This window comes from Carassius carassius, chromosome 25, assembly GCF_963082965.1.
Source record: "Carassius carassius chromosome 25, fCarCar2.1, whole genome shotgun sequence".
Lineage (NCBI taxonomy): Eukaryota > Metazoa > Chordata > Actinopteri > Cypriniformes > Cyprinidae > Carassius > Carassius carassius.
The window spans coordinates 8,812,091-8,836,472 of NC_081779.1; the positions used below are offsets into that span (position 1 = coordinate 8,812,091).

At 35.7% G+C, this 24,382-nt stretch overlaps 3 protein-coding genes across 3 annotated transcripts in view; all 3 read left to right on the forward strand.

Moving 5' to 3' along the window:
- Nucleotides 1-4,703, forward strand: part of LOC132104099 (mitochondrial import receptor subunit TOM40 homolog) — a 7,634-nt gene extending 2,931 nt beyond the window's left edge. Inside the window, exons 3-10 of the mRNA XM_059509319.1 lie at nucleotides 1,228-1,295; nucleotides 1,394-1,486; nucleotides 1,625-1,726; nucleotides 1,807-1,912; nucleotides 2,052-2,174; nucleotides 2,552-2,628; nucleotides 2,715-2,817; nucleotides 4,046-4,703. Coding sequence (XP_059365302.1) covers nucleotides 1,228-1,295; nucleotides 1,394-1,486; nucleotides 1,625-1,726; nucleotides 1,807-1,912; nucleotides 2,052-2,174; nucleotides 2,552-2,628; nucleotides 2,715-2,817; nucleotides 4,046-4,185 — 812 coding nt within the window. The 3' untranslated portion in view covers nucleotides 4,186-4,703. The remainder of the gene's footprint in view (nucleotides 1-1,227; nucleotides 1,296-1,393; nucleotides 1,487-1,624; nucleotides 1,727-1,806; nucleotides 1,913-2,051; nucleotides 2,175-2,551; nucleotides 2,629-2,714; nucleotides 2,818-4,045) is intronic.
- Nucleotides 4,704-7,787: 3,084 nt separating this feature from the next.
- Nucleotides 7,788-8,449, forward strand: LOC132104862 (apolipoprotein Eb-like; the record flags this gene model as incomplete). The annotated part of the gene is made up of 2 exons (XM_059510388.1): nucleotides 7,788-8,044; nucleotides 8,191-8,449. Coding segments are annotated over 2 exons (501 nt in total), but the record flags the coding sequence as incomplete, so codon positions are not given.
- Nucleotides 8,450-11,354: 2,905 nt separating this feature from the next.
- On the forward strand, nucleotides 11,355-21,177 carry LOC132104863 (uncharacterized). Its single transcript, XM_059510389.1, has 6 exons — nucleotides 11,355-11,563; nucleotides 12,243-12,371; nucleotides 12,582-12,866; nucleotides 12,942-13,241; nucleotides 13,354-13,976; nucleotides 20,679-21,177. The coding sequence occupies exons 2-6, from the start codon at nucleotides 12,288-12,290 to the stop codon at nucleotides 21,175-21,177; spliced, it is 1,791 nt and encodes a 596-aa protein (XP_059366372.1). The 5' UTR covers nucleotides 11,355-11,563; nucleotides 12,243-12,287.
- The last annotated feature ends 3,205 nt before the right edge of the window (nucleotides 21,178-24,382 follow it).

Here is a 24,382-nt window from a genome sequence, read left to right on the forward strand (position 1 = left end):
ACCTTGGAAATTATGCTCGATAAAACTGTCAGTTATTTCTTAAGTGAAAGTAAACAGTTGAGGAAAAAAATGGGATGTGTATTATATTGGATGAGTTCATCGTCTCTTAAAGTGACCGCGCCTAATTTAGCTACTGGCTGCTGTAATGTTAATCCAAGAAAATTAAAGAAAATCACTCACTGCTCTTGACTGAATTACTTTGTGGGTCTTAACAGTCAAACCAAAAATTATTCAGACACCAGATGGTTAATTTTTGATAAATATAGCAAAACTGTAATAATGTGAGAAATGTTGAAGGTGTCTGAATAAATGTAGGTTTGATTGTATATTTAATTTTTACATTGAAGACTATCCAGTGCTATTTTACATTTAATTATTTGGTTTCTGTACCTTGATACCTACAAACTTGAAAAAAACTTAAACATTGTGTAAATAGCACAAATAAATAAAAATAAACGAACATACAAATTAAACAATTTCAAACAGGGCCCACTGGTACAACCTTCACCGGGTCCCCGCTGACCCCAGCTACGGCTCTGCTCACGCCTGTTTCACACATACTCCGTCTGCAGTGCGTATGCAGTCCGTGTGCGTGTGTTACGTATGTGGTGCAGCATAGACTCGATGTGATTTCACACAGGACGCGTTTGCAGTTCGCTACTCGGTACATATACGATCGCTGCACTGCTGCAGACGCAACGCTCCTGGAATGCAACTGGAATCCGTTAACATGGGTGCGTAATAAAATATCCAACGCATACGCACTGCAGACGGAGTATGTGTGAAACAGGCGTGAGGTTGTTTGCACCTTGTGCAATGTGGAATTAGTTTACAGCTTTTTCAAGCACTTTGTGATGCATTTTGGAAACAGGAGATGAGCCCCTTTTCTAATGCACCACCTAGCTTGATAAACCCCTTCTCAAAGACTTACTGTTTGTCAATTTTATTTGGGTAACACACATACTCTGAATGCCTTCGGCAGAATTCGAATGAGCCATTTTAATCTAGATTTCAAGATCACAGTGAGATTAATCTAGATTAAAAAAAATTATCTATGCCCACCACTAATATATATATATATATATATATATATATATATATATATATATATATATATATAATATGAATTTAAAAAGTCCATCTCAATTCAGCTGCATCTTGTATGATTTAAAATTTACGTAATTACAAACACAAATATTTTTACACTAATGTCTGTTTGTCCCTCAGAGGTGTTTCCTGTGCAGATGGAGGGTGTTAGACTAACAGTGAGCAAAGCTTTGAGCAACCACTTCCAGGTCAGTCCAGTCTGTTTACCTGTGGATTTTCTTGAACCATGTCATTGAAGAAAGTATTCTCGATCGTCATCAAGATCATCTCTTGTTTTATTTCATAGGTCAGCCACACAGTGTCGTTAAGCACTCTAGGAGATTCCAGTTACAGGTTTGGAGCTACTTATGTGGGGACCAAACAAACAGGACCAGCAGAGGTGCACAAATTTAGCTTGCAATATAAATAAATATAAAAATATTTCCAGAACAAAGGCTGTTGAAAAGTCGATTTGCTTTGAAAAAGGAACTTGAGCCATTTTTCCAAATATTGATAGTTTCCTTAATATTTTAATCAGGCCTTTCCCGTCATGGTTGGTGACATGGACAACACAGGGAGCCTAAATGCACAGATTATTCATCAGATCACGGACAGAGTGCGCTCGAAATTTGCCTTCCAGGTGTGTATTTTTGCATGTTATTTTTTTTGTTAGTTATGATGTAATACTAATGCATTTTTGGACATACTTGTCTCAATCAGACTCAGCAGCAGAAGTTTGTGAACTGGCAAGGAGATGCTGAATTCAAAGGGGAAGATTTCACCGCCACTGTGACCTTTGGCAACCCAGACGTCTTGGTTGGTTCTGGTAATTGTCTTCTGTTTCATCCATGTTTATATGTGCCACAACTATTTTAGTAGCTTTATTAGTTTTTAATCATGCCATGTCCTTCTTCAGTTAACTCATCCAAATTATTTTCTCTTTGGTTCTCTCACATCTTTCTCAGGAATTGTTATAGCTCATTATCTGCAGTCCGTCACTCCGTCACTGGCATTAGGGGGAGAGCTGGTGTACCACCGACGGCCCGGAGAGGAGGGAACAGTCATGTCTCTGGCGGGCCGATATACAGGTAAACGGATAAAGAAAGATTAGTCGATCAGATCAATTTTCATGTCAATATAATTAAAAAAATTTATCACAGTGTTGAATTGCATTGCAAATTAAGTGTTGTCCTCTTTGGCTACATGCACATTAATCTAAATAAAAACATATTTTTCTCTCTGTTTTGGCCTTTTGTCCATATGTGATTTAAGTGCAACTATAGAGAACAATAGAAAAGAATCAGAGCATTTTTAACCTGTATCTAGATATCTTTTCTGGTCTGGCGTGTTTTAGCCCAGATTAAGACGTAAAACTGTATGAGCTAAGTAAATGTTCAAAAATAAACGTACAGCCTGTAAATATATATACAAAATTTAAAAAATCTGAATGGGTATTTACAAACAGGCAGCAATTTTATCGCCACATTGACACTAGGAGGAGCTGGAGCTCACGGGTCGTATTACCACAAAGCCAATGATCAGGTAAATGTTCATCAGCAGAATGGCTCATGTCTGTATTTCTTCTTTTATTGATTTATAATGACATTTGTTTTGTTGTTTGGTATTAGTTGCAGGTTGGCGTGGAGTTTGAAGCGAGCACCCGTACGCAGGACACTAGTGTATCATTTGGATACCAGCTGGACGTCCCCAAAGCTGATCTGGTCTTTAAAGGTTGGTATAAATTCATAAATATGTATGCAAGTGTGGATATAAACAGTATTCATTAACATCTTATCATTTTAAACTGTTATGATGAATTCCTCAAGTAGGCCTTGATGCTTTTTTCTTAACAAGCAAGTGTGCCCCTCTTTTTTCATTTAAAGTACTTAGTTTTTAAGTACTTTACGAGATACGAGAAAGGAATTTACAAACAAAATTAGATAATTTATTTAAATGCAAAAAGTACACAAGATTTTTTTTAAATTATGTTTTGCTTTAAACTGTATTTATTTAATAACCATGGAATTATGCATATTTTAATTGTATTAAATGCCAGATACAGATACAGTGAAGAAACAAAAACAGTAATAACCAGATAATATTTAAATTGAATATGCAGTTGTTCATTGATTGTGAACTGCTCTACAATAGTGAGCTTGTAGAACAGTCAACATTTTTAATGTAAATCGTGCAGTACTCAAATATTGATGCAGTTATAACAAGCCTTTTTGAATTTTATTAATCACATTATGCCGTGCCACATTTCATGGTTTTGTTTGGCCTCTAATTTAAGTCTTTTTAAAATAAGACCATTCAAAATATGAGGTTTTTATCGCCATACAGTTAAAAAAAAAAAAATAATAATAATAATGTAAGACTTAAGGACCCGCGGGGACCTACTTTTTATTCAAACACGCAATCATAAATGCATTTTCCAGTTCACGTAAAAGATCTATTTTTAGTCACAGATGTGTCGGTGTCATCATTCATTGAGCAGCATTTCAATTCAGTCCTCTTAGTTGAAATGTGTACACTAATAGAGTGTTGTCATTCCAAAGATTGTTGCCAGATATTCCAATGAAATTCCAACCTAGATACCTCAAAGTCCTTTTTCTTTTTTAATCTTTTTTTTTTTATAATAAAAAAATAAACTGTAATTTCATTGGGATATGGGATATTTTCCAGTTCACGTAAAAGATCTATTTTTAGTCACAGATGTGTCGGTGTCATCATTCATTGAGCAGCATTTCAATTCAGTCCTCTTAGTTGAAATGTGTACACTAATAGAGTGTTGTCATTCCAAAGATTGTTGCCAGATATTCCAATGAAATTCCAACCTAGATACCTCAAAGTCCTTTTTCTTTTTTAATCTTTTTTTTTTATAATAAAAAAATAAACTGTAATTTCATTGGGATATGGGATATACATTGGTTTACTGAATTGTACACTCTCTCTGTAGGTTCTTTAGACAGTAACTGGGTGGTTGGAGCAACGCTTGAAAAAAAGCTGCAGCCTCTGCCTCTGTCACTGGCCCTCTGTGCTTTCCTAAACCAAAGAAAAAACAAGTTCCAGTGTGGGTTTGGCGTCACCGTTGGTTAAACTTACCTTCTTTCTTGGTTAATGCTGCAGTTTACACACCAATGCCATTGCTGGTGAAACGGTAAAGTTTGGACACACTTGCATATACCATATGCATGTAATATTTGTTCTAAGTTCCATGTTCCATCAGACAACCCTTTTTGTTATTCTTGTAATATAAGCAAAAAGCAGTGATAATTCCAATATCTGAAAAAAGTAAATTTAAAGAACATCACTACTGCCTGATGCATTATAAGAGAAACCAAGAAGAAATACACACACAATTGTTTATTCAAAGTCATTATATATACACCAAGCAATGATGTTTGTTTTTTTGTTTTTTTTTTGTTTAATAGAGATTCTGGGTTAGTTTACTTTCCCTAGGCGATGATCAGGGATTTTTGTCATGATGATTTAAAGCAAGTTGCTGGATCTCTGTACTCGTATAGATACCTATATACATAAAAAAAATGCATTGCGAGTATTGTGAAACATGGATAAATGATTAAAACAAAACATATATCTGTCTATCAAACTGAGATGCATGTTTATTAATGTTTTTTTTTCTTCTAATGAATTTGTGTGATACACTGTTGCCTAGTTGAGAAAAAAAAAGATTAAGTTCATGTTACATTCTATTACGTAATCCCAAATCTATGATATTTCCCCACCACATGCAGTGCCTTCATAAACAATTTATAAATATGTATATTACATATTGCCTAATAACATCTGCACACCAAGTATTAAAATAGTTTGTGTATGATTTAAAAGTATAAAAAGTACATAAGTATAATTAGACATATTAAATGGTTATAATATTGTGTCTGTAGCGATATGACTGCTTTACATACATTGTCACAGACAGTAATTTTTTTATTTATGTATTTTTTTTTACATGGACCCTGTTGGGTTTTTTTTTTTTTTTTTTTTTGGTATTTTAGTTTTTTAGTTGGGGGAATACATGCCAGAATATAATATAGAAAAATAAAAAATACTAAACGGATTAATTTTCCCATGTCCTTCGCTTCCTTCTTCTTAGGAAATGTGTTCAGCTGATATCAGGCTCTTTTAAATGCAGAAACGTGTGAGAAAGAGAGCACTATCCAACCTTATGATAATACATGCAGACCGACATGCAAAGATACAAACATACCTCTGCACTTTACAGAACTGCAGATGAATGATTGTGAGAGAGTACTGTTAGTTTACGTTTTGTCCATATGAAATGTTATTTTTCGATTTATAATAATGCTTGATTTAATTTTCTTTTATCAAACCACACTTTTATTTAAAAATATTAAAATGTAATAATATTATTATATAGTATGCATAGTATGAAAACGACTAAGTTTTCCCTTTCAATTCTACAGTATTTGTAGTTCATTATTAGTAAAATGTGACAATTTTAGAACATATAATTTGAGTAACAGTGATGTTAAATGCACAGCACATTTTCTGCTTTGGAATGCAGTCATAAATTAAATTGGATCAATTTGACAGAAGCTCAGGGGTCAGTTCTCCATGACCTGACTGATAAACGCAGATGAAAACAACCTTGATGACTTGATGGCATTTTTGTGTAATTGGATGAATGCCTTGAGAAGATGGCGAGTGATGTACATTGCTGCTTTAAGTAACCTTTACCTCACTGACATAACGCTGATTTCTTCTTTCAAGTCTTTGTCTCTCAAACAAATAAACGCATCGGTTTAAGATTAAATCAAGATTGTGGTGCAGTGTTTGTTCTTTTACCCTAACAGAGCAGAGCTTGCTGAAATGTCATATATAAATGTGCTTGAAAGGGCAGGCCCAGGCCCATCCACTTAGAATTTTTAGTAAAAATACATTTTAATTTCAATAATTAATCATAAAAATGTCCTACCACGAAAATAACCATGGGAGCTGGCATGGTTCTAAAAAAAAAAAAAAAAAAAAAAATTTCCTTAAAAGGACTGAAAGACTTGTCTTGAAAGACTGTAGAGACTTTTTAGAAATGCAAAAGGGTGCTTCTGTTCCCACTGGGTGTTTCACCTAGTATATTTCTTTGTTGCTCATGAATGTTTTTCAAGAAATTGCTAAATAAAATAGCACAAACACATTTGATATCCACAATTTTTGTCAAATTTTTAATGCAGTGGTCAATATGCAAGAATATGCAAGATTTGAATTGCTGAAAAGAACTTGATTTTCAACTAATATTTCTTTGTTGCTTAAGAATGATTTTTCTTCTTTTTTTTTAAATGCTAAGTATATCACAAACACTGTTTAATATCTACAATTATTGTGGATAAAAAATGTTTAGCTTATCTCTAATTCCTAATGATGTGGTCATATGCAAGATTTGATTGCAGATATGTGTGTGAGGCTTCTGAACTTTTCTTTAATTCTGGCACAGCTGGTATTACTTGAAGCTGGAATACACTTCACGACTCTTAAAATTGGAACGGAGGTGTAAAAACATCAACTTTATAAATGTTATAGAAAAAAACTAGGCATCATACACAACAAATTCACACAGAAACGTTCACCTTTTTGCTAAAAGACACATGATAAATGAAAACAAATAAGTCTGTTGCCATCATACTCTATGCTAGTTTCTGTGAACTCTGTCAGCTCCGACTGCCCAAAATCTGTAGACTGGCTCTTGTTTTCCATATATATGCATTGTCATATATATAATTCAACTGAGGCCTATTAAACAGATACCCTTTTTGTGTTTTACAAAACAGCCTATTTAATATGTGTGGTACAGCGTGAGCCAAAATGGCTTTTTCATTGTCCTCTTACACAAAGCCTTCATGCAAAAAATGATTCTCTCTTATGTGAGATGATAGCAGTTTGTTGACAAGATATCTTACCCTGTTTTAGTTTAGAACACAATGGCATTTCCCTGAAATTGATTACTATCTGTAAAACAGACGTACTTAAGAAAATAAAATCATCTATAAAAAGAAGCCAACAATATATGAACATAAGAAACATGGATACATATGTCAAAAGTGTTCTTACTGAGCATAATGTTACAGCTCCATTTTAAGCATTACAGTGCTCCTTCCAAATGGGGTGAATGTAAAGTACAGTAATAAAATGGTAACGTATAGAGATAAATGATAAGCTTCGATCCTTGAATCATGAAAGCCAGGATGCTTTTTAGTAGCAGAAGTCTTTTTAAAAAATGATAAAATATTAAAAAATTTTGACATTAACTTCCCTGTCTCAATTTTTATGATTTGATTTTGGTATTACCATAATTCAATTGTGTTCAATAAAAATATGTCTTGATATCCAAATACAACATTGGGTCTGTGCTTTTCCTAACAAGCCACACTAATTTTCAACAAACCAGTTTTTAAATTATAACACATCTTGTCCTTTTGGAACCTTAGTCGTGCAACGTGGAATGAAAGACTGCTATATCAACTGAATCTGAAGAGAAGTACTTCGGACACAGGCTGCCAATTCACCTGTGGTCACATTATGGCTATCAACATGACTGTGATCCAAGTCATATAAATACCAGCTGCTTCCAAACTCCCATTACAGAACACATTGGAAAATCTGTCTGGTGTACTGTCCAAAAACAATCATGAAGTTTGTGGCTGTAATCCTTGCTCTTGGAATGTCTCATTCTTATTAGAACTTGTGACCATGACAGTACAGATGTTGTGTCTACAACAACACTCTACATTACCAAATATTTGACCTTTTATAGAGTATTTGTGCTCCATTCTGACTTGCAGGCTGCAGGGCGCTTCCTGCTTCAGGATGACCCAAAAAGCCGCTGGGAAAAGGCAATGGATCAGTTCTGGAACCATGTGTCAAAGGTTGAGGAGATGAGGGACATCATCAAAGCCACCCAGCTCGGCAGAGAATTAGAGTGAGTAAATGCTATAAAACACTGCAGTAAAGCAAATATTTGAAAAACTGAATCTGTAAAGATGCAGAAAAGACAAGCCTGAGCAGAAATTGAAGTCTAGAGTCAAAAAAAGCTGATTTATGATATTGAAATTAATTTCTTTGCAGCACACTGATCAGTGACACCATGATGGAACTGCAAATGTACAAAGATGACCTGCACTCAAAACTGGGCCCTTATGCGCAGGATACTGCCAAGAGATTCAATGAAGATCTGCAGCTGCTGGCCAGTAAGCTCCGCACACATCTGGAGGATGCTAGGGATCGTGTCAGTGAATACACAGAGGAGCTTCGAACCATTGTGGAACAGAACGCTGACGAGGTCAAGAACAGGGTCAACACAATTGCATGACCTCTTGCATATCTTTGCTCCTTCTTTATAAAAGGCATACTACCATTTAAAAGTTTGGGGTCAGATTTAAAAGAATGGGGGGCGGGGGGGTTACATGCATTACACTGATCTGAAGTGACAGTAAAGACATTTAAAAAATTACAAAAGATTTCTATTTAAAATAAATTCTGTTCTCTTGAACCTTCTATTAATCAAAGAATGAGAAAAAAAGGTTTTTAACATTAATATTAAGAAGAAATGTTTCTTGAGCAAATTACAATGAGTTCTTAAGGATCTTGTGACAAAAAAAAATTTAAATATGAATAATGATTGCTGAAAATTCAGCTTTGCCTTCAGAGGAATAAATTAAATTTCAAAATGCATGAAAACAGTTATTTTAAAATGTATTAATATTTTACAATGTTACTAATTTATTGTATGTTTGATCAAGTAAATGCAGCCTTGAACACTATCAAAAACAATTTTTTTTTTTTACCAAACCCAAACTTTTGAATGGCAGTGTAGATGGAAAACTTAACTTACTGCGCTTCTATATATCATTGTTGACAATGCCTTATTGACAATAACAGTTTAAAATTTCAATTAATTACTATCATAAAAAAGATTCATATTTTTATTTACATATTTTTATTACTTTGGGAGGGGAAAATATATGATAAGATAGGATATGATAATATGTTTAAAAATCTAGCATTTTTATGTTTTTAGATAAAGAAAATTTTTACATTATTAAATATATTTTACATAACTTATCTATAAAAAAATCTATTTTGAGCAAAAAGGACAATGACAACCTACTTTGAAGAGGTTCGCTCTCGTGCTGCTCAGAGTATGGTGGATGTGAAGGATCGTCTCGAGCCTTACTTCACCTCAATGCATCAGCGTGCTGAAAAGAAGCTGACAACTCTGGTTAAGAAGATCTATTAAGAAGCCAGGGTGAAGGAATTAAAGAGAAACTGGAATCACAAATGCAAAGTTGAGAAGAGCACAGAGAATATGCGTAACACAATTCAGGAAAAGGCAGAGGAGATACAAAATTGGTTTGAGCCTTATGTTTCTCAGGTCCAGAAGCAACTGGAGACAGTCATGGAGGGCTTGTAATACCAGTGTATATGGATGAGGTCTCATATAAATTAGAGGATGAACTTTTTCAATAAACTTTGGTTACATAAATGAAGGTATTGGAAATGTAAAAGTGGAATATACCATTAATACTAGTGTGAAGTCAGGTAAAGTGGGCCACTTTTTGTAAAACGTGTAATTTAGATAACTAGATGTTTTTTTTCTTTTCTTTATTTCTTTTGTTAACTTTTGTTACGGTCCAGCTATAATATTTTAATTTGAATACAGTTCATATTAAGTGTTATTTGCAAGCTATATACCAGTAAACATTTTGAGATCATGCACTCCAGACAAATTTCTTTTCAGGTAAAATGGACCATTCCTTATTTATCAAAAATTATTCTGCATTACAATTAAAAATGTGATATATTTACACATATTATCAGACAAACATTTAACAAATCAAAAATTATATAACTAGGTTATGAGTAAAATAAGTCATGTAAATTCTTGTCTCAATTCATGCGTGAAATTCCAAACAACTGAAAGAACATGTGTTGACCTTAAATTTGATGGAATCTGAATATCAGAATATTCAGAAATCAGAATATTACTCTACAATATATATATATATATATATATATATAAAATGTTACTTTAACACAAGCAGTAACAAAAAGGAATATATATATATATATATATATATATATATATATATATATATATATATATAAATATAAGAGCATCATTAAAAATATCAACCATATGTAAAAATGTTTTTGTCTATGTTCTCTAAACACTTTAAATGAACTTTAAAATTGTGTTCACAATTTAAGCTTTATATTCTGCAACTACATTTTGCACCTCATCCTTTCTTCATGCCACAGATTTACCTTCATGTCTCGACTTTTTCTATTTCCTTTCTTCCATCTCTGACTTGAATTTCCTGACTGCAGTCTCATTTCTGTTTTCTAAAAACGTGAACTATACATGTTAGATACAAAATAACCAGTAAATGTCAATTTATTTAATGAATTTGAGTATAATTGCTGAAGGTTAAAGGTGAGCCCACTTCATATAACACATTCAGCCAAAGTGGGCCTGCAATATTTAAATAAGAAAACGTATATATTATTTTGCATTTTATTCCGTTAACTGTAGTAACAAACAAACAAAGCATAACTATATAAGGCAGTTCTCCTTTTAGGTGTGGCCACACCCATAATGCATCATAATGCATCAACCAAAACTATTTTATTATTTAGAGAATGTCTGTTTAATAAATGAGAATAAATATACTGGTAAAATTGTATAACATAAAATTATTTTATAACATATATATGGGTAAATGACGTCACTTTTATTTGTCTGAATCTCTTATTTAAAATTGCATAACAAATTACATCATACACATATTTAAATTTCTGAATTAAAGTCATTTTCATGTTTCTGTGGGTTAAAAATGTATGAGCCATTTAAAAGTTTGTACTGTCTGGGGGGGGGGGGTGTTAGCATGAGTAGTAGATACTTTATTATTATTGTTCTTGAAAATAAACTGAGCTTTGTTCTAAAATACTAATACAAATTAATACTTTGTAACGTTTTTCAAACCAGCATAACGCATTTTCAATTTAAAATCTAATTTCTAACAATTTAACTATTTAGAACGTTTTTTACCTACATTTCTCCTTTTTATTTTATCAGACATCCTTATTTGTCATTGACCCATATAAGACATTACGATATATTTTGTGGGTGGTTTCAATTAATATAACAATATTAAAGTTTTATGCGCTCACCGTACAACACAGTAATAAGATCCAGAGAAGTGTCCCACACCACACAGACCTCTCGGTCTTCCGGTCTATTACGGATGTTGTGTTTGGATACACCAGGACCCCAAAACAGACCACCATGAGGAGCATAATCAGATGTATTAAATATGATAAATAATTAAACGACACTTATATTCACAGAGTAGCAACGCTCTGAAATTAATGGACACTCGTAAAAGCTAATAATAAATGACCGTGCGCGAGCCAGGGATTAAGCGCGCAGCCCACATCGGTGAGTGCACGAGCCCCCTGTATTCTCCCAGAGGCTTGATGATAATTTTTTGTAATATTTTAATTGCCCTACGCTAACTGCTTTATGTGGTTCATGGAGCAGATGACGACTTGGGCTGTAACAGGGAATCAATTTAAGTCGTGTTTCAAGTAAATTTATGTGAATGCTGTAAGGTTTAGTTTGCGAATTAGCACACAGCTTCAGGCGCGACCAACTAACAAACTCAGGCTAACAAAACCTTTGAATTACTATTTCAATACTATTTTCTGCACTAGTAGTAACGTTAAACGCTTTTGAGGAAAATGTTATTGTCGAGTGCACAAAAAACTCGGACTGAACGTTACTAATTTAGTAACGTTAACGTTCATAAACATTCATCCTACCCCTGTGCTTTTAAAATCTGAAGCGAACAAAACAATCATTTAGGGAGTTGTCAGTCTGAGTTGATTTAGGGTAGAAAAAAAAAATCAAAACGGGTAACGATCAGCGTATACGTGTACAAGTTGCCTTTAACAAATACATAATTACAAGAATCATAATTGTATATTATTATACAGTATTAATTAATTAATAATTAACTTATCTATTTGCACACTGTAAAAAAAACTGTATTTAATGAAATCTAATATCTAAACTTAATCTAATTTAACTTAATCTAAACTATTTTGCACTCTCACAGGCATTTCATAAGAGCATTTTAACTCAAATAAATCATTTGGGTACCATGGATGGCGAGTTACCACCATGGAATAAACATGGAAATCATAACAGCAGGATTCCCTTTAATACTGCAGGGGAACATCAGCAGGTAGGTTACAGTAATTCTATTTCCGTAAATTCTGATAAAGTAATGACAGAGGAAAATTTTGGTGAAAGAGCAGAAGAGCTCTCTCACAGTACCTGGCTCCAAACGCAGTCAAAGGTAGGTGACATATGAAATGTAAGGCTGAATACCAACAATATTAGGTTGCATCCAGTTCCTCACTTCTAAACTCAAATATCCCTTCTTTATTTTTAGGGGCATGACATGATAGGAGACAGCTTTGCTGCTGGAGAACAAATGACGTCACTGTCATCCTGTATGAGTGGTGCATTTAAGGCTTTGTTACCAGATTACCATGGAACTTCTTCAGCAATGTCAGCAAACTCTGATAAATATTCCTATTCTCCTGATAATCATTGTCTCATCACACCTGGCATTGCAGTGGATAGTGATTTTTTGAAATACCCTTTGGATGAAGCATCAGCTAGTGTCACACATGTGCTTCCTCTCAGGTGTGCCCAATATGTGAGACATGAAAAGGTTTGTAACCTTTACACTCCATAAGCAAAATAAATGTTATTTCTTCATTGTCATTTAATATTTGTCTTTTCTCAGAATCAAGAGTTGGACCAGGGAAATGGCAACTGGACATCAGTGATTAAAGATGCTTTAGAGATGAGTAATGTAATGGAAATGGAACAGACTTTATCCATGGATGAATGTGGCCCCCTAATGGACTATAATCCTATATATAAAGGACCTGAAACTGAGGCATATTTTAAATTACAGGACCACGTTGATCTTCAGATTGCAGGATCTGAGAAGCAGGACGGACTAGGAGTAAAAAAAGAACCAGATTCCTTTATTTTAGTGTTGTCAGAGGATATCAGTAAAAATAAAGATGTTCTGGAAATGGTAGGTGCTGATTTTGAAGATCTTTTGAATGTAGATTTTGTAAAACAGAATGTAAATTAAGCCACCAAAGAACAAATAATTAATTTATTGTCATATATTTCAATGTTTTCAGGGGAAACATGAGGAGGCAAGCATCTTAGATGTTGGATCATCTCTGGAAAAAGAGGAACTTGGAATTACTGGAATTGGAGAACATGAGCCAGGATTTACCAGGAGTTCATACACTCCTTTTTCTTCATCAGAAAGTCTTAGAAAAAGTGAACCATGTCCAGGTACGCCTTTGGACAACCAGTCTGTTGATCACAACCTCCAGGTAACAAGACAATGTGGGCTGTTGTGCAAAGATGTCAGTCCTAGAAAAACTGCCAGTACAAATACTGGCTTCAAACATGCAAAAGTAAACGATGAAACTGTTCCTGAAAGTTATACTGTATATGGGCTTCATCATCCTGATCTTCAAAAGGGCTGTCTCCAAGCAGAGATTACAGATGAAAAAACTTCAGTTAATTCTCAAGATCATTTCTCACAGCGTAATGTGCAAGACGAGAGGGTAAAGACAAGCAAACCGCATGTCTCTGTAAGTACAGTAATAAAACAAAGTGCTGCTTATCTGCCAGCAAAAAATGAAACTAATGATTTTCAGGAGACATCTATTAGCACAGAACATGCTAAACTCAGTCTTAAGGTGAAAACAAAACTTGCCCCTGAAATTCAGAACTCCTCTTCAGGATCAGAGTCAGTTCTGAATCTACCTGTTTTACCCAACATGATTTACACTGATTATAAATGTAAAGACGCCCAGACTGAACTATCCAAAAGCGGCAAATTAAATGAGCTTTGTTTTCAAGAGAACAATTCAGAAAAAGTGACACTCACACTTCCTTCAACTTCTGCATTTACTGAAAGAACTAAAGATGAATGTGATATTCACCTCCAACAGAAACAAACCCCAACAAGTTTAACGGTTCTTCTGCCTTCTAATGAAAATGTAAAAAACTCTGAAAGAAGTGAAAAGGTATTTCTCAACATTATTTCAGAAAACAGTATTCATCCATCTACTGAGAATGTTCAGGAAGCTCCACCTTCTCCAACATCAATGACTGACTGCTCCTCTCAGCATAACCTACAGAAAGCATCACAAAGGTATAAGAAAGCAAGAAAAAGAAAAAAAACGGAGCTTGAAGCATTAAGTGGACCGATTGGATCAGAAATATTAGAGAGTGTTGACAAACTAGACATATCAAGATACGAGGCTGATAATGACAGCACTCCACCGAAAGAGGAGGACTTAATTACAAATGGTGATATAAATCCACCTGCACTTAGGAAAAAATGTCGAATGACAGCTACAGCAGAGACCCCACAAAAACCAGATCATAGCTGCCCTGAAGCCTCACAGGAAGAAGTACCATCAAACTCTAGGATCAACAGGAAGGCTATTTCTAGAAAGAAACTGAAGAAAAAAACAAGGTTAAAGGCAAAAAACTCTGCTACCCTTAGTTTGTCTCAAAGCACTATCTTTTCCCCAGAGGACAGTACAACATCACTTTTTCAGGTCAGTGACACAACTCCAAGGAAAGGAGTCAATAATCCAACAGAAACCCAACATGTCCTCTCTAGTTTAGAGTCCAGTCCAGAAAAATTACAAAAATCCAGAAAAAAGGCTACAAAGCAAATGCTACAAAGCAAAGATGATCTGCATCAAGATGTTCCCACAACATTTTCAGAACTCGAGGAAGGAAAAAATAAGAATGCAACTACTCTGCAGAATAGACAGTCCTCACTAGAGGATCAAACTGAATCTGTTTCAAACTTTGTGACTGAATCTTCAAACATTGTAAGCCCTCAAAACAGCCCAAATAAATCAAAGCAGAAGAAAAGAGCATATATCCACAAAGCAGCAAAAATGCCCAATGTGTGCCCACAAGAGGATATGGAAAACATGATGACTTCCAAAACAGAAATTGTGAAAACAAAAAGTCCTCTGAAAAAGGCAGCTAGAAATGATAACAATGCAACTACTCTTTTGGAAACCCATTCTTCTATAGTCTCTGTCAAGCAAGTGGATTATGTTTCAAATGTAGGAAACAAAGTTGAGTCTCCTGTTATTCTCAACACACCAAGAAAGTCACAGAAAAAGAAATTGTCAGATATGTGTGTTTTGAATCCACTCTCAGAAACTGATGTTAGCATTGTACAACCAACTACAAAAAGATTTGGAACAAAAAAAACACTTGATAAAAAAAATTCTCATAAAACAGTCGGTGAGAACCGTGAACCTGCTCATGTGACTCTTTCCTCCGTTTATTCTGTGTATGCTACAGAAACTGACTGTTCAGGTATCAGCCAACAGAGCACTGAAAAGAAGTCAAATAAGAGGAGAAAGACAGACATCAAGTTTATAGAGGTACAAACATCCACTGCTAGCCAACATGATGACGTCATTCTACCGCCCTCAGAAGATCTTTCATCTATTGTGGTTTCTAATCCAGGAGAGACTGTGAAAGCCAAAGGAATTTCTAGAAACAAAACAAATAACAACCACCTAAATGGTAATTTAGTTGAAGAAGCATCTTTATTAGCAACTGTGACACAAGAAAGTTCTATTTTACCTGGAAAGATTGACTCATCAAGCAGTTTTAGACCAAGCAGCACACTGAAAAAGCCAAGGAAAAAGACTGTAACGAAAACCAAAAATGAGGCAGCAGAAATACTCAGTGTAAACCATCATGAAGATCTGGATGCAGTACCTTCAAAATCTGGTGCAAGCATAGTAGCCACCAGTACACAAATGATTTTAAAAGAAAAAAGTGGAACTGTGGAAAAGGCAATTAGACAAGCAGTGAAGGATGACCATGCAGTTGCTCTTTTCAAAATGCAGGCTTCTACACTCACTCTGCAGCAAAAAGATTGTTTTTCAACTTCAGGTCACAGCACAGCAAAAAAATCGAAGAAAATGTCTGACATTCAACGTGGAGCAGTACATACACCTGCAGTTGACCAAACAATGCAAAACGAAATCCATGCATTTGATTCTGCATCAGCCACAGAAATGGGTAATTCAGATGTTCTCGAACAAAAGATAACAAAAGTGAAGAGTAAAAGGCAGTACAAAAAGGCCACTAAACACAAAACACACATTACCCAAACAATCAACGATATAAGAGAACAGTCTTCTGTGCAGCAAGAAAATTCAGTTTCAAACAGAAGGGCAAATTTAAGGTCAGAAGACATGACAAAGACATTTATGAAAAAGAGTACATCTGCACTGAATGACAGAAATGATCAACCAGAGGACCATGTTGAACATTCTACGTTTCTATCATCACTTCTGCCTCCACCAATATCTCATAATAAAGATACAATCCAAGACTCTAACAAAAAGACAGACACTGTGAACAAAACAGCTGAAAGTCATGTTGAAAACCAGGTTTCCATCACTACTGAAGACATTGCAAGCCCTCAGAGTTCGGTTAAGAAGGCAAAGAAAAAACAAAGGAAACAATTGCTTGAGCAAAAAGAAGAGAATGAACAAAGCAATATCCTAGAGCTGGCTCATAAAGAGGACAAAGTGTCCGATGTGCCATCTGTTGTGAGAGGGGTAGCCACTGAGAATTTTGAAACAGACAGCTGTGACCAGCATTTGAATGTTGCTAAGAAATTCAAAAAATCTATGGATATTGCAGAAACACATGGATTTGCTAGTGTTTCTTTGTCTCAAGAGAAAAACACTGGATCAGATGAGGCAGGTGTCATGGTCACTTTTACACAGACTGAAGATTTATGTAAACTGTCTGATAGTCTGACTGTAGGATCACAGCAGCCTGAAAAAGATGGTGCTGTGGTTAATCAGAAAGACCTCAAAGGCACAAAAAACTATAAGAAAAAGGGTAGAAAAGCTGGACGAAAGAAGAAGAAGGTGGCATGCCTGTTAACTAAATCCATTAAAGAAGGGGAACATAAAGATATATGTTATGACAACAGAATTGTCTCTGATTTTCAAAGCAACACTCAAATTCAAATTTCTGAAATTTTACAGAAGATAACAGATATTCCAGAAGAACCAGTACTAAAATCAAGAAAATCAACCCGCACACAAAAAATACACTCAGTTCCAGTTGTTAAGAATTTAACACAGGACAAGAGCACAGTCTCTTTAGACATCACTGAGTGTCAAACAACACTTGGAGAGACTCTTTCCGGTTCCATGCAAACTGCTGATTGTGAAGATCAATACACTGTTGAGAAAAAGCCTCGAAGACGAGGAAGACCCCCTTCAAGGAAAAGCAAGAAACATAAATTATTTGTAGCACATTTAGAAGATAACACCTCTCCATCTGTCCATATCTCAAATCACACTCCATGTCAAGACAGCATAGAAAATACTGTCAAAGCAGCTGCAAGTCCAGTAAAGCAAAACGTTATGGATAAAAATTTAATTGTTACCAAACAATTAGGGACTGATCCCCCGGAATCCCCGGATCTCTTGTCAAACAGCATCCCTACAGCTGGGCGCAAAAAAGGGAAGAACCTTAAAAGACCAATAAGAAACCCAAAGTTATCAAGCTTAAGAGCATGTAGCAGAACATCTCAGACATCAGTCAAAGGTTTTCAAAAAGGAGACATAACTTCCCTCTTGCATAACTCCACAGAAGTTTTTAACGAAGAAGGGAAAACATCTTTGCCTTTGCCTGAGACAGTGAAGAAACAGAAACTCTGTGAAAAAACATCTATAAAAGATGGTAATGTGCCAGCAGATAGAAAGATTGAGAATAAGTCAACGATTAAAGTAACGAAAGGAAGAAAACGTGGTCGGAAGAGACGGAAAATTAAAGGTGGACAGCATCAAAGATTTAAAACACAAGACTGTTGTGAACCAGGCAAAAGTTTACTGACAAAGTTCAATATAACCAGTAAATGCTCTACTGAGGACCAAAATAATATAGTCACACCAGAGAAAAATGATCATGAGAAAACCAAGTTAGACAGTATTGAGATTATCCCATCAATAACTGCAGAGACCTGCAAGATCACAGCAGAAACAGACGTCCAATGCAGTTCTCCAACTGACCTGCCCTCCAGTTTAGTGAAAGAAGTCAAGAAGTACAAAGTGGAAGAACACGGTGCTGAGCCGAGTGGAAAAGATTCATTTGAAGTTTCTGTGCATTCTTATACTGATATAGTCTCAATAGGAATTTGTAATTTAATTTCTAGTAATGCGGTCAAGGAGAATTCAGAAAAAAAAATTCTGGATACAAATATTAAAAACATTGAGCTGAAATGTACTGATGAAGCAGATGGATTAAGTGTGGAAACATCAGGGAAAAAAGTACTTGATAACTCAACTGAGTCAGAAAATGCACTTCAACCTTCTACTGAATGGAAAGTGGATGGTTTCACACAGGATAGTGAACACTGTGTTGTCATGCCAAACAAAGTGTCTAATAACAGGACAATAGGATCCAAGCCTAAAGAAATAGTGAAAAAACCTCTCACATGCAAATACTGTGGTGTTTCCTTTCGGCACATTACAGCATACACCATTCATCGCCGCATTCATACGGGTGACAAACCCTACAAATGCAAGATTTGTGGAAAAACGTTTGCTCAACTATCTAAACTAAAGTCCCACTGTAACGTACATAAACAGGATACTTATTTTCCTTGTCCTTGCTGTAGCCAAAGGTTTTTGAAGAAAGTTGATTTGGTATGTCATTTTAAAGTCCACCTGCAGGAATCAAAAGCAAAAAGTGAACCACATAAGCGCATAAAAAACAAGAGAAATATTTCATCAAATCGGTCTTCAGAGACCCCAAATGATTATGGGTGCCTTGTATACAAGAAAAACTTTGCAAACCATGTCGAATTGCAGAATCACATACAAACGCATGAAGTGGAGAAGCCTTTGACTTGTAAAGATTGTGGGAAGATATTTTGGAAACAGTCAAGCCTCATAGCTCATGAAAAAACCCACTGGCCCGTTAAACCATATGCTTGCTCGATTTGTGGTAAAGGCTTTAACCAACTAAAAGTCCTAAAAAAGCATTCTCAAGACCATGCGGGTGAGACACCTTTCTCCTGCTTTCACTGCGGTCATGGATTCAGTGCCCTGTCTGCACTTAGGATGCATCAAGCATCCAAAACATGCATTGCAAGAAGAAATTACTGGGCAAGCAATAACATTAAGGGCTTCATTGTAAGTCAAGGAGTTGATGGTCAAGTAAACACACCAGTATTCTTCAAGTGCCAAATATGCAAACAACTTTTCAGGAAGTGGTGCCAATACACTCTTCACCTTCAAACACACACCAGCTCTCCCCCATGCATTTGTTTTTCCTGTGGACAGTGTTATGAGAAGGATTCAGATATGAATGTTCATTGTGAGGTTTGTTGCCAGTCAAGTGGGGAGGAGAAGATTTGTAGTGCGTCACTTACCGAAATCAAGCAAGGCGTTACCCAAACCTACCCTCTAAAGTGGACCTCATCTCAGAGTCTAAAAAGTACCGGATGTCAGATGGATTCCCAAATGACAACCAGTTCAGAACAGTTCCCGCAACTGCCTCAATTGGTGGATGTGGAACCTACACAAACAAGAAATGCAGATCTTTCAAAACTTCCTAAAACGTATTCTGCCCATTCACCCATTAAGCTCCCAAATGCCCAATCACGCACTCTTTCTGATGTTAACTGTACATCCCCAAGTAGCTCTCTAGGATGCATTGAAATCACTCAGAGTCTTTGGAAATTTAAGTGTTCACATTGTGGTCAGCGATTCGAGAGGTACAGGACTTTCAGTGCTCATCTGCAAACACATGCTCCACATTGTGGACAGTTCTTTGAAAGGTGGAGTAAATTATGGCTACATCAGCAGCAGCATCACCTTAAAAGCCATTGTTACTCCTGTACGCAGTGCAATCTGCAATTTTGTTTCTTTAGCTCTTTTAGAGAGCATATGATTGATCATGCAGGGCAGAGACCATATGCTTGTCCCCTCTGTCCCAAAACCTTCATTCAGGAGGCAAGCTTACATGCTCACCAATGTGAGTCTCATAAACTTTGTAAAAGTCTGAAATGTGATGTCTGTTCTAAGACTTTCAGTAGTTTAAGAAACCTTATCAAGCACAGTCTTCTGCATAATGGCGCTACCTCTAACGTTTGTCTCCTTTGCAATCTCTCGTTCACAAATACTAGAGTCTTAAAGGAACACTTGAAAACACACACCACATACCATGGACTGGCCCTCCCTGGCATTCCATCAAAGCCACTTGATTTTCCTCACAAATGCAAAAGGTGTAAAGCTAGCTTTTCAACTGGAGATTTGCTCTATGCTCATCAGATTCGTCATTCTAGAGAAGCAAAGACTCGCATCCGTCCAGCAGTAATACCTGCCTCAAAATTGTTTGATTCTTGTCTTAATGACACACCTTCCACTCACAGGAATCATATATCAAACCACAAACTTGATGGCATACCCAATGATCACAGCCTGTATGTTTATTCCCACCCTGACAGACTCTATGTGCCCCCTAGTCGCAGAGTACAGCGTCCGGTCATTAATTTGGACCCTGATGAACCAGAGGAGGAGGTCTCAGACTCTCAGAATCCTGGTCATGAGCTTCCAAACAGTGAAATCACTTCTCAGTCTGACGGCACACACCTACCTCAGGCCACTTTAGATCAGGAGACCACCAACCTAAATTCAAGTGAAAGCATAGAGATGATGGCAAATGGTCAACAGAATTACAGCCGCAAGTATCAGAGAAGCTCTTCATTTGTGGAGACAAGTGTTGACATGGACGTAGAAACAACTCCTCAAGAAGATTTGGAGGAGAGTTTTGAATGTGCAGACTGTACTGAAAAACTAACCAGCGTGTTGGGCCTTTATGAACATTACATTCTTCATGCAATGGGAGATGCATATGTGCAGGTAAACTGATAATTGATAATGCTAGAAGGTAAACATTTCCCCACATATATTATGCTTTAAAAATAGTTTTGAAACAAATATGTGTTGATGATGACACATCTGTTTTACAGTTCCAAATTTTAAAGCAAATATTAGCAGAATGTTTAGCTTAATTTTTTTTTTTTTTTTTACATCTTGAACAAAAGTGGGAAAATTAACATTACTGCGACCCTTCCTTCTAACATGTTTTTTTCAACCCCCAGGTTAATCTATTTTAAAAGTTGTTGCCCACTAACCACTCCTAGATACTGTATAACGGGTCATTTCACTACGCCTTTTCTCTGTACTGCCATTCATTATCTCCTTTTGTGCCTTCAGTGATAGTTTTGGTTGTGTAGAAGATCTGTAAATAGATATACATAATCCTGTATAACTCCACAACCTCCTAATCCTTCCTTTGTAAAACAAAAAAAACCTTATGGTTACATTTTCAACACCTTTTAAATTCAATTTTGTAAAATTGAGAAGTGTTTAAATGTAGATTAACCTTGAACATTCATATATGAATATCTGGATGGGACATAAATATACTGTATATTGTAAAAATTTGAGAACATTAGAATATTTCCTGAAAATAATGGCTTTGAAAAGATCCAAAAGATTCTATGCTTTTAAGTGGAATGAGTTTTTTTTTTATTATTAAAACATACTACTTGTCGGGCCATCCTTAAAAATATTCTTGTTTGCCGTAACCCGACCGACCCTGTCAATTTAGGACCGACTCAAATTATAATTTAATTTTTTTTTGCTTTTAGTCCGACCGACTTGCCGGTTGTACATTTGCGTTAAGACCGACCTTTTTTTTTTTTTTACTCTTCAAACAACTAATACAAAAGCAATAAAATATTATTAATTATATTTTAGTAAGTATTGTAAATATATAAATTGCCTAGGCCTACATACAAACGAAGGCTACGTACTTTATTTTTTAAAAAACCCGTGACGTCATCTATGTTTACACGGATGTCACACTATGGCCTGTGCGTTCGCTTCATCTCATAGTACTCTCATTCACTGTAATGATGGGAAGTTCGGATCATTTTACCGACTCAGACTTTTGTGTCTCGTTCAGCAAAATGAACGAATCTTTTTTCGAGTCATTTCATTCATTTTAGCAAAATGTAATTAAAATGTTACGTGTTAGTTCATCTCATGAGTCTTTCGGGTTGAGTCGTTCCTTAATCACGTGACAGCCCCATACGCTAAACCATGCAGTCCGAGCTGGAAAGAGAATTGATTAGTTCATCTCATGAGTCTTTGGGTCGAGTCATTCCTTAATCATGTGGCAGACCCATACGCTATTTCTGACATTTCTGTCACTGTGTTTTTGTTACTGTTTCTTCAGGATCTGTGGTGTGTTATTATTTTATAAATAAATAAAACCATGTTATAAATAAAATGTTGATGAATTTGTCTTTTTGACTGTCAATCAGTAAATAAACACTAGGCTATATAATAATATAATAATCCAAGCCTACAATACACAGTATTTATAGCCTAGTTTGTTCATTTTAATACAATTTTGAGTTTGCTGATATAATAATTGCTTTTCCTAGGCAAACTTGACATTATGGTCTAATATATGTATAAGAAGATTGCTCAAAAAGGACATAATGACATAAGTTAAAAGCAAATAATATTTTGAATCCTAAACAAGTAACACTACAGTTCTATAGTCTAATCTGAAGGGTGAACTCAAAAAACATAAATCATACAACAAGGTCATTTTTGAAGATTAGAATCCACTGTAAAAAAAATAGAAATAATCTCTTCTTTATCAAAGTGATTTCACCATCATATGGACAAAATTTAAAGCATAACCAATATTTATAATAAAAAATAAAAAAATACTATGCACCCATTTGTAAGGAAGGTTGTAAATTAACTAATTACTCTAGCCAATGTTGTCACGTCACGTGACAAAAGAACGAACAACCCGAAGACCCGAAAGATAAACTAATCAATTCTCTTTCCGGCTCGATACTGCATTGGTTTAACGTATTGGGCTGTCAGGTGAAGGAACGACTCGACCCGAAAGACTCACGAGATGATCTAATCAATTCTCTTTCCGGCTCAGACTACATAGGTTTAGCGTATGGGTCTGTCACGTGATTAAGGAACGAGTCAAAAACCCTATAGACCCGAACTATGAACTAATCAATTCTCTTTCCGGCTCAGATTGCATTGGGTTTAGCGTATGGGGCTGTCATGTGATTAAGGAACGAGTCAAAAACCCTATAGACCCGAACTATGAACTAATCAATTCTCTTTCCGGCTCAGACTGCATTGACTGACACAGGTGAATTACTACCAGGGGGGCAGGGTTTCATATTTGTTTGAAGCACCCCTGGGCGCCGCCATTGGCTAGCGGACCCCCACCTGCTGTTAGCATTCCATTGACTCCCATTAATTTTGGCGTCACTTTGACAGCGAATAATTTTACATCTGAGGCGTTTAAAGACTCCATTTGTCCATTAATTATTTCTAAAGAAACACAAATGCCCCGTTTCCACCGCAGGAACTTTACCCAGGAACTAAGGACTTTGGCCTGGTACTCGGTGTGTTTCCACCACAGGAACCAGGAACTAAATAAAGTTCCGGGTAAAAAAATGTCCCTCAGAAAGTCCCTGCTGGCGAGGTGGTACTTTTTCAAAGTTCCTGAACTTTCGGGGGCGGGACTTGGCCACTAAACATCCTGATTGGTTGAGTTCACGCACCATTGGTTGAGTTCAACCACCATTTATTCGGATCAACATTTTCTTAATATTACTGTTATTGTGTCATGAAATGTAATTTTAAAAGTATTTCAGGCGAGAATGTAGTTGTTTAAAACTCAAATCTGTGGTTTATTTGTAAAAACAGCGTCTATTTAAAAATGTGTTTCGCCGATCTCGGAGACGGTGAGCTCCATGCGACCAGCGGGAGCTCAGTGATCATCTATCATCTAATCTATATAATATTTCGTTTAATTGTAATGGCTGTATATATACACATATCCCTGAACTAAGTACATTTCTGCAGCTGTTATTATGCTTAAATGAAAACGAAAGGAGGCAGTGGTATTTGATATCCTATTTCGTTTTATTGTAAATATACAGAGATGAAAATAGTAGCCATGGTCAGCTGACTGAAGTTATCAAGTATATGCTGCTGTTTGCAGATTTACTGGACTTGC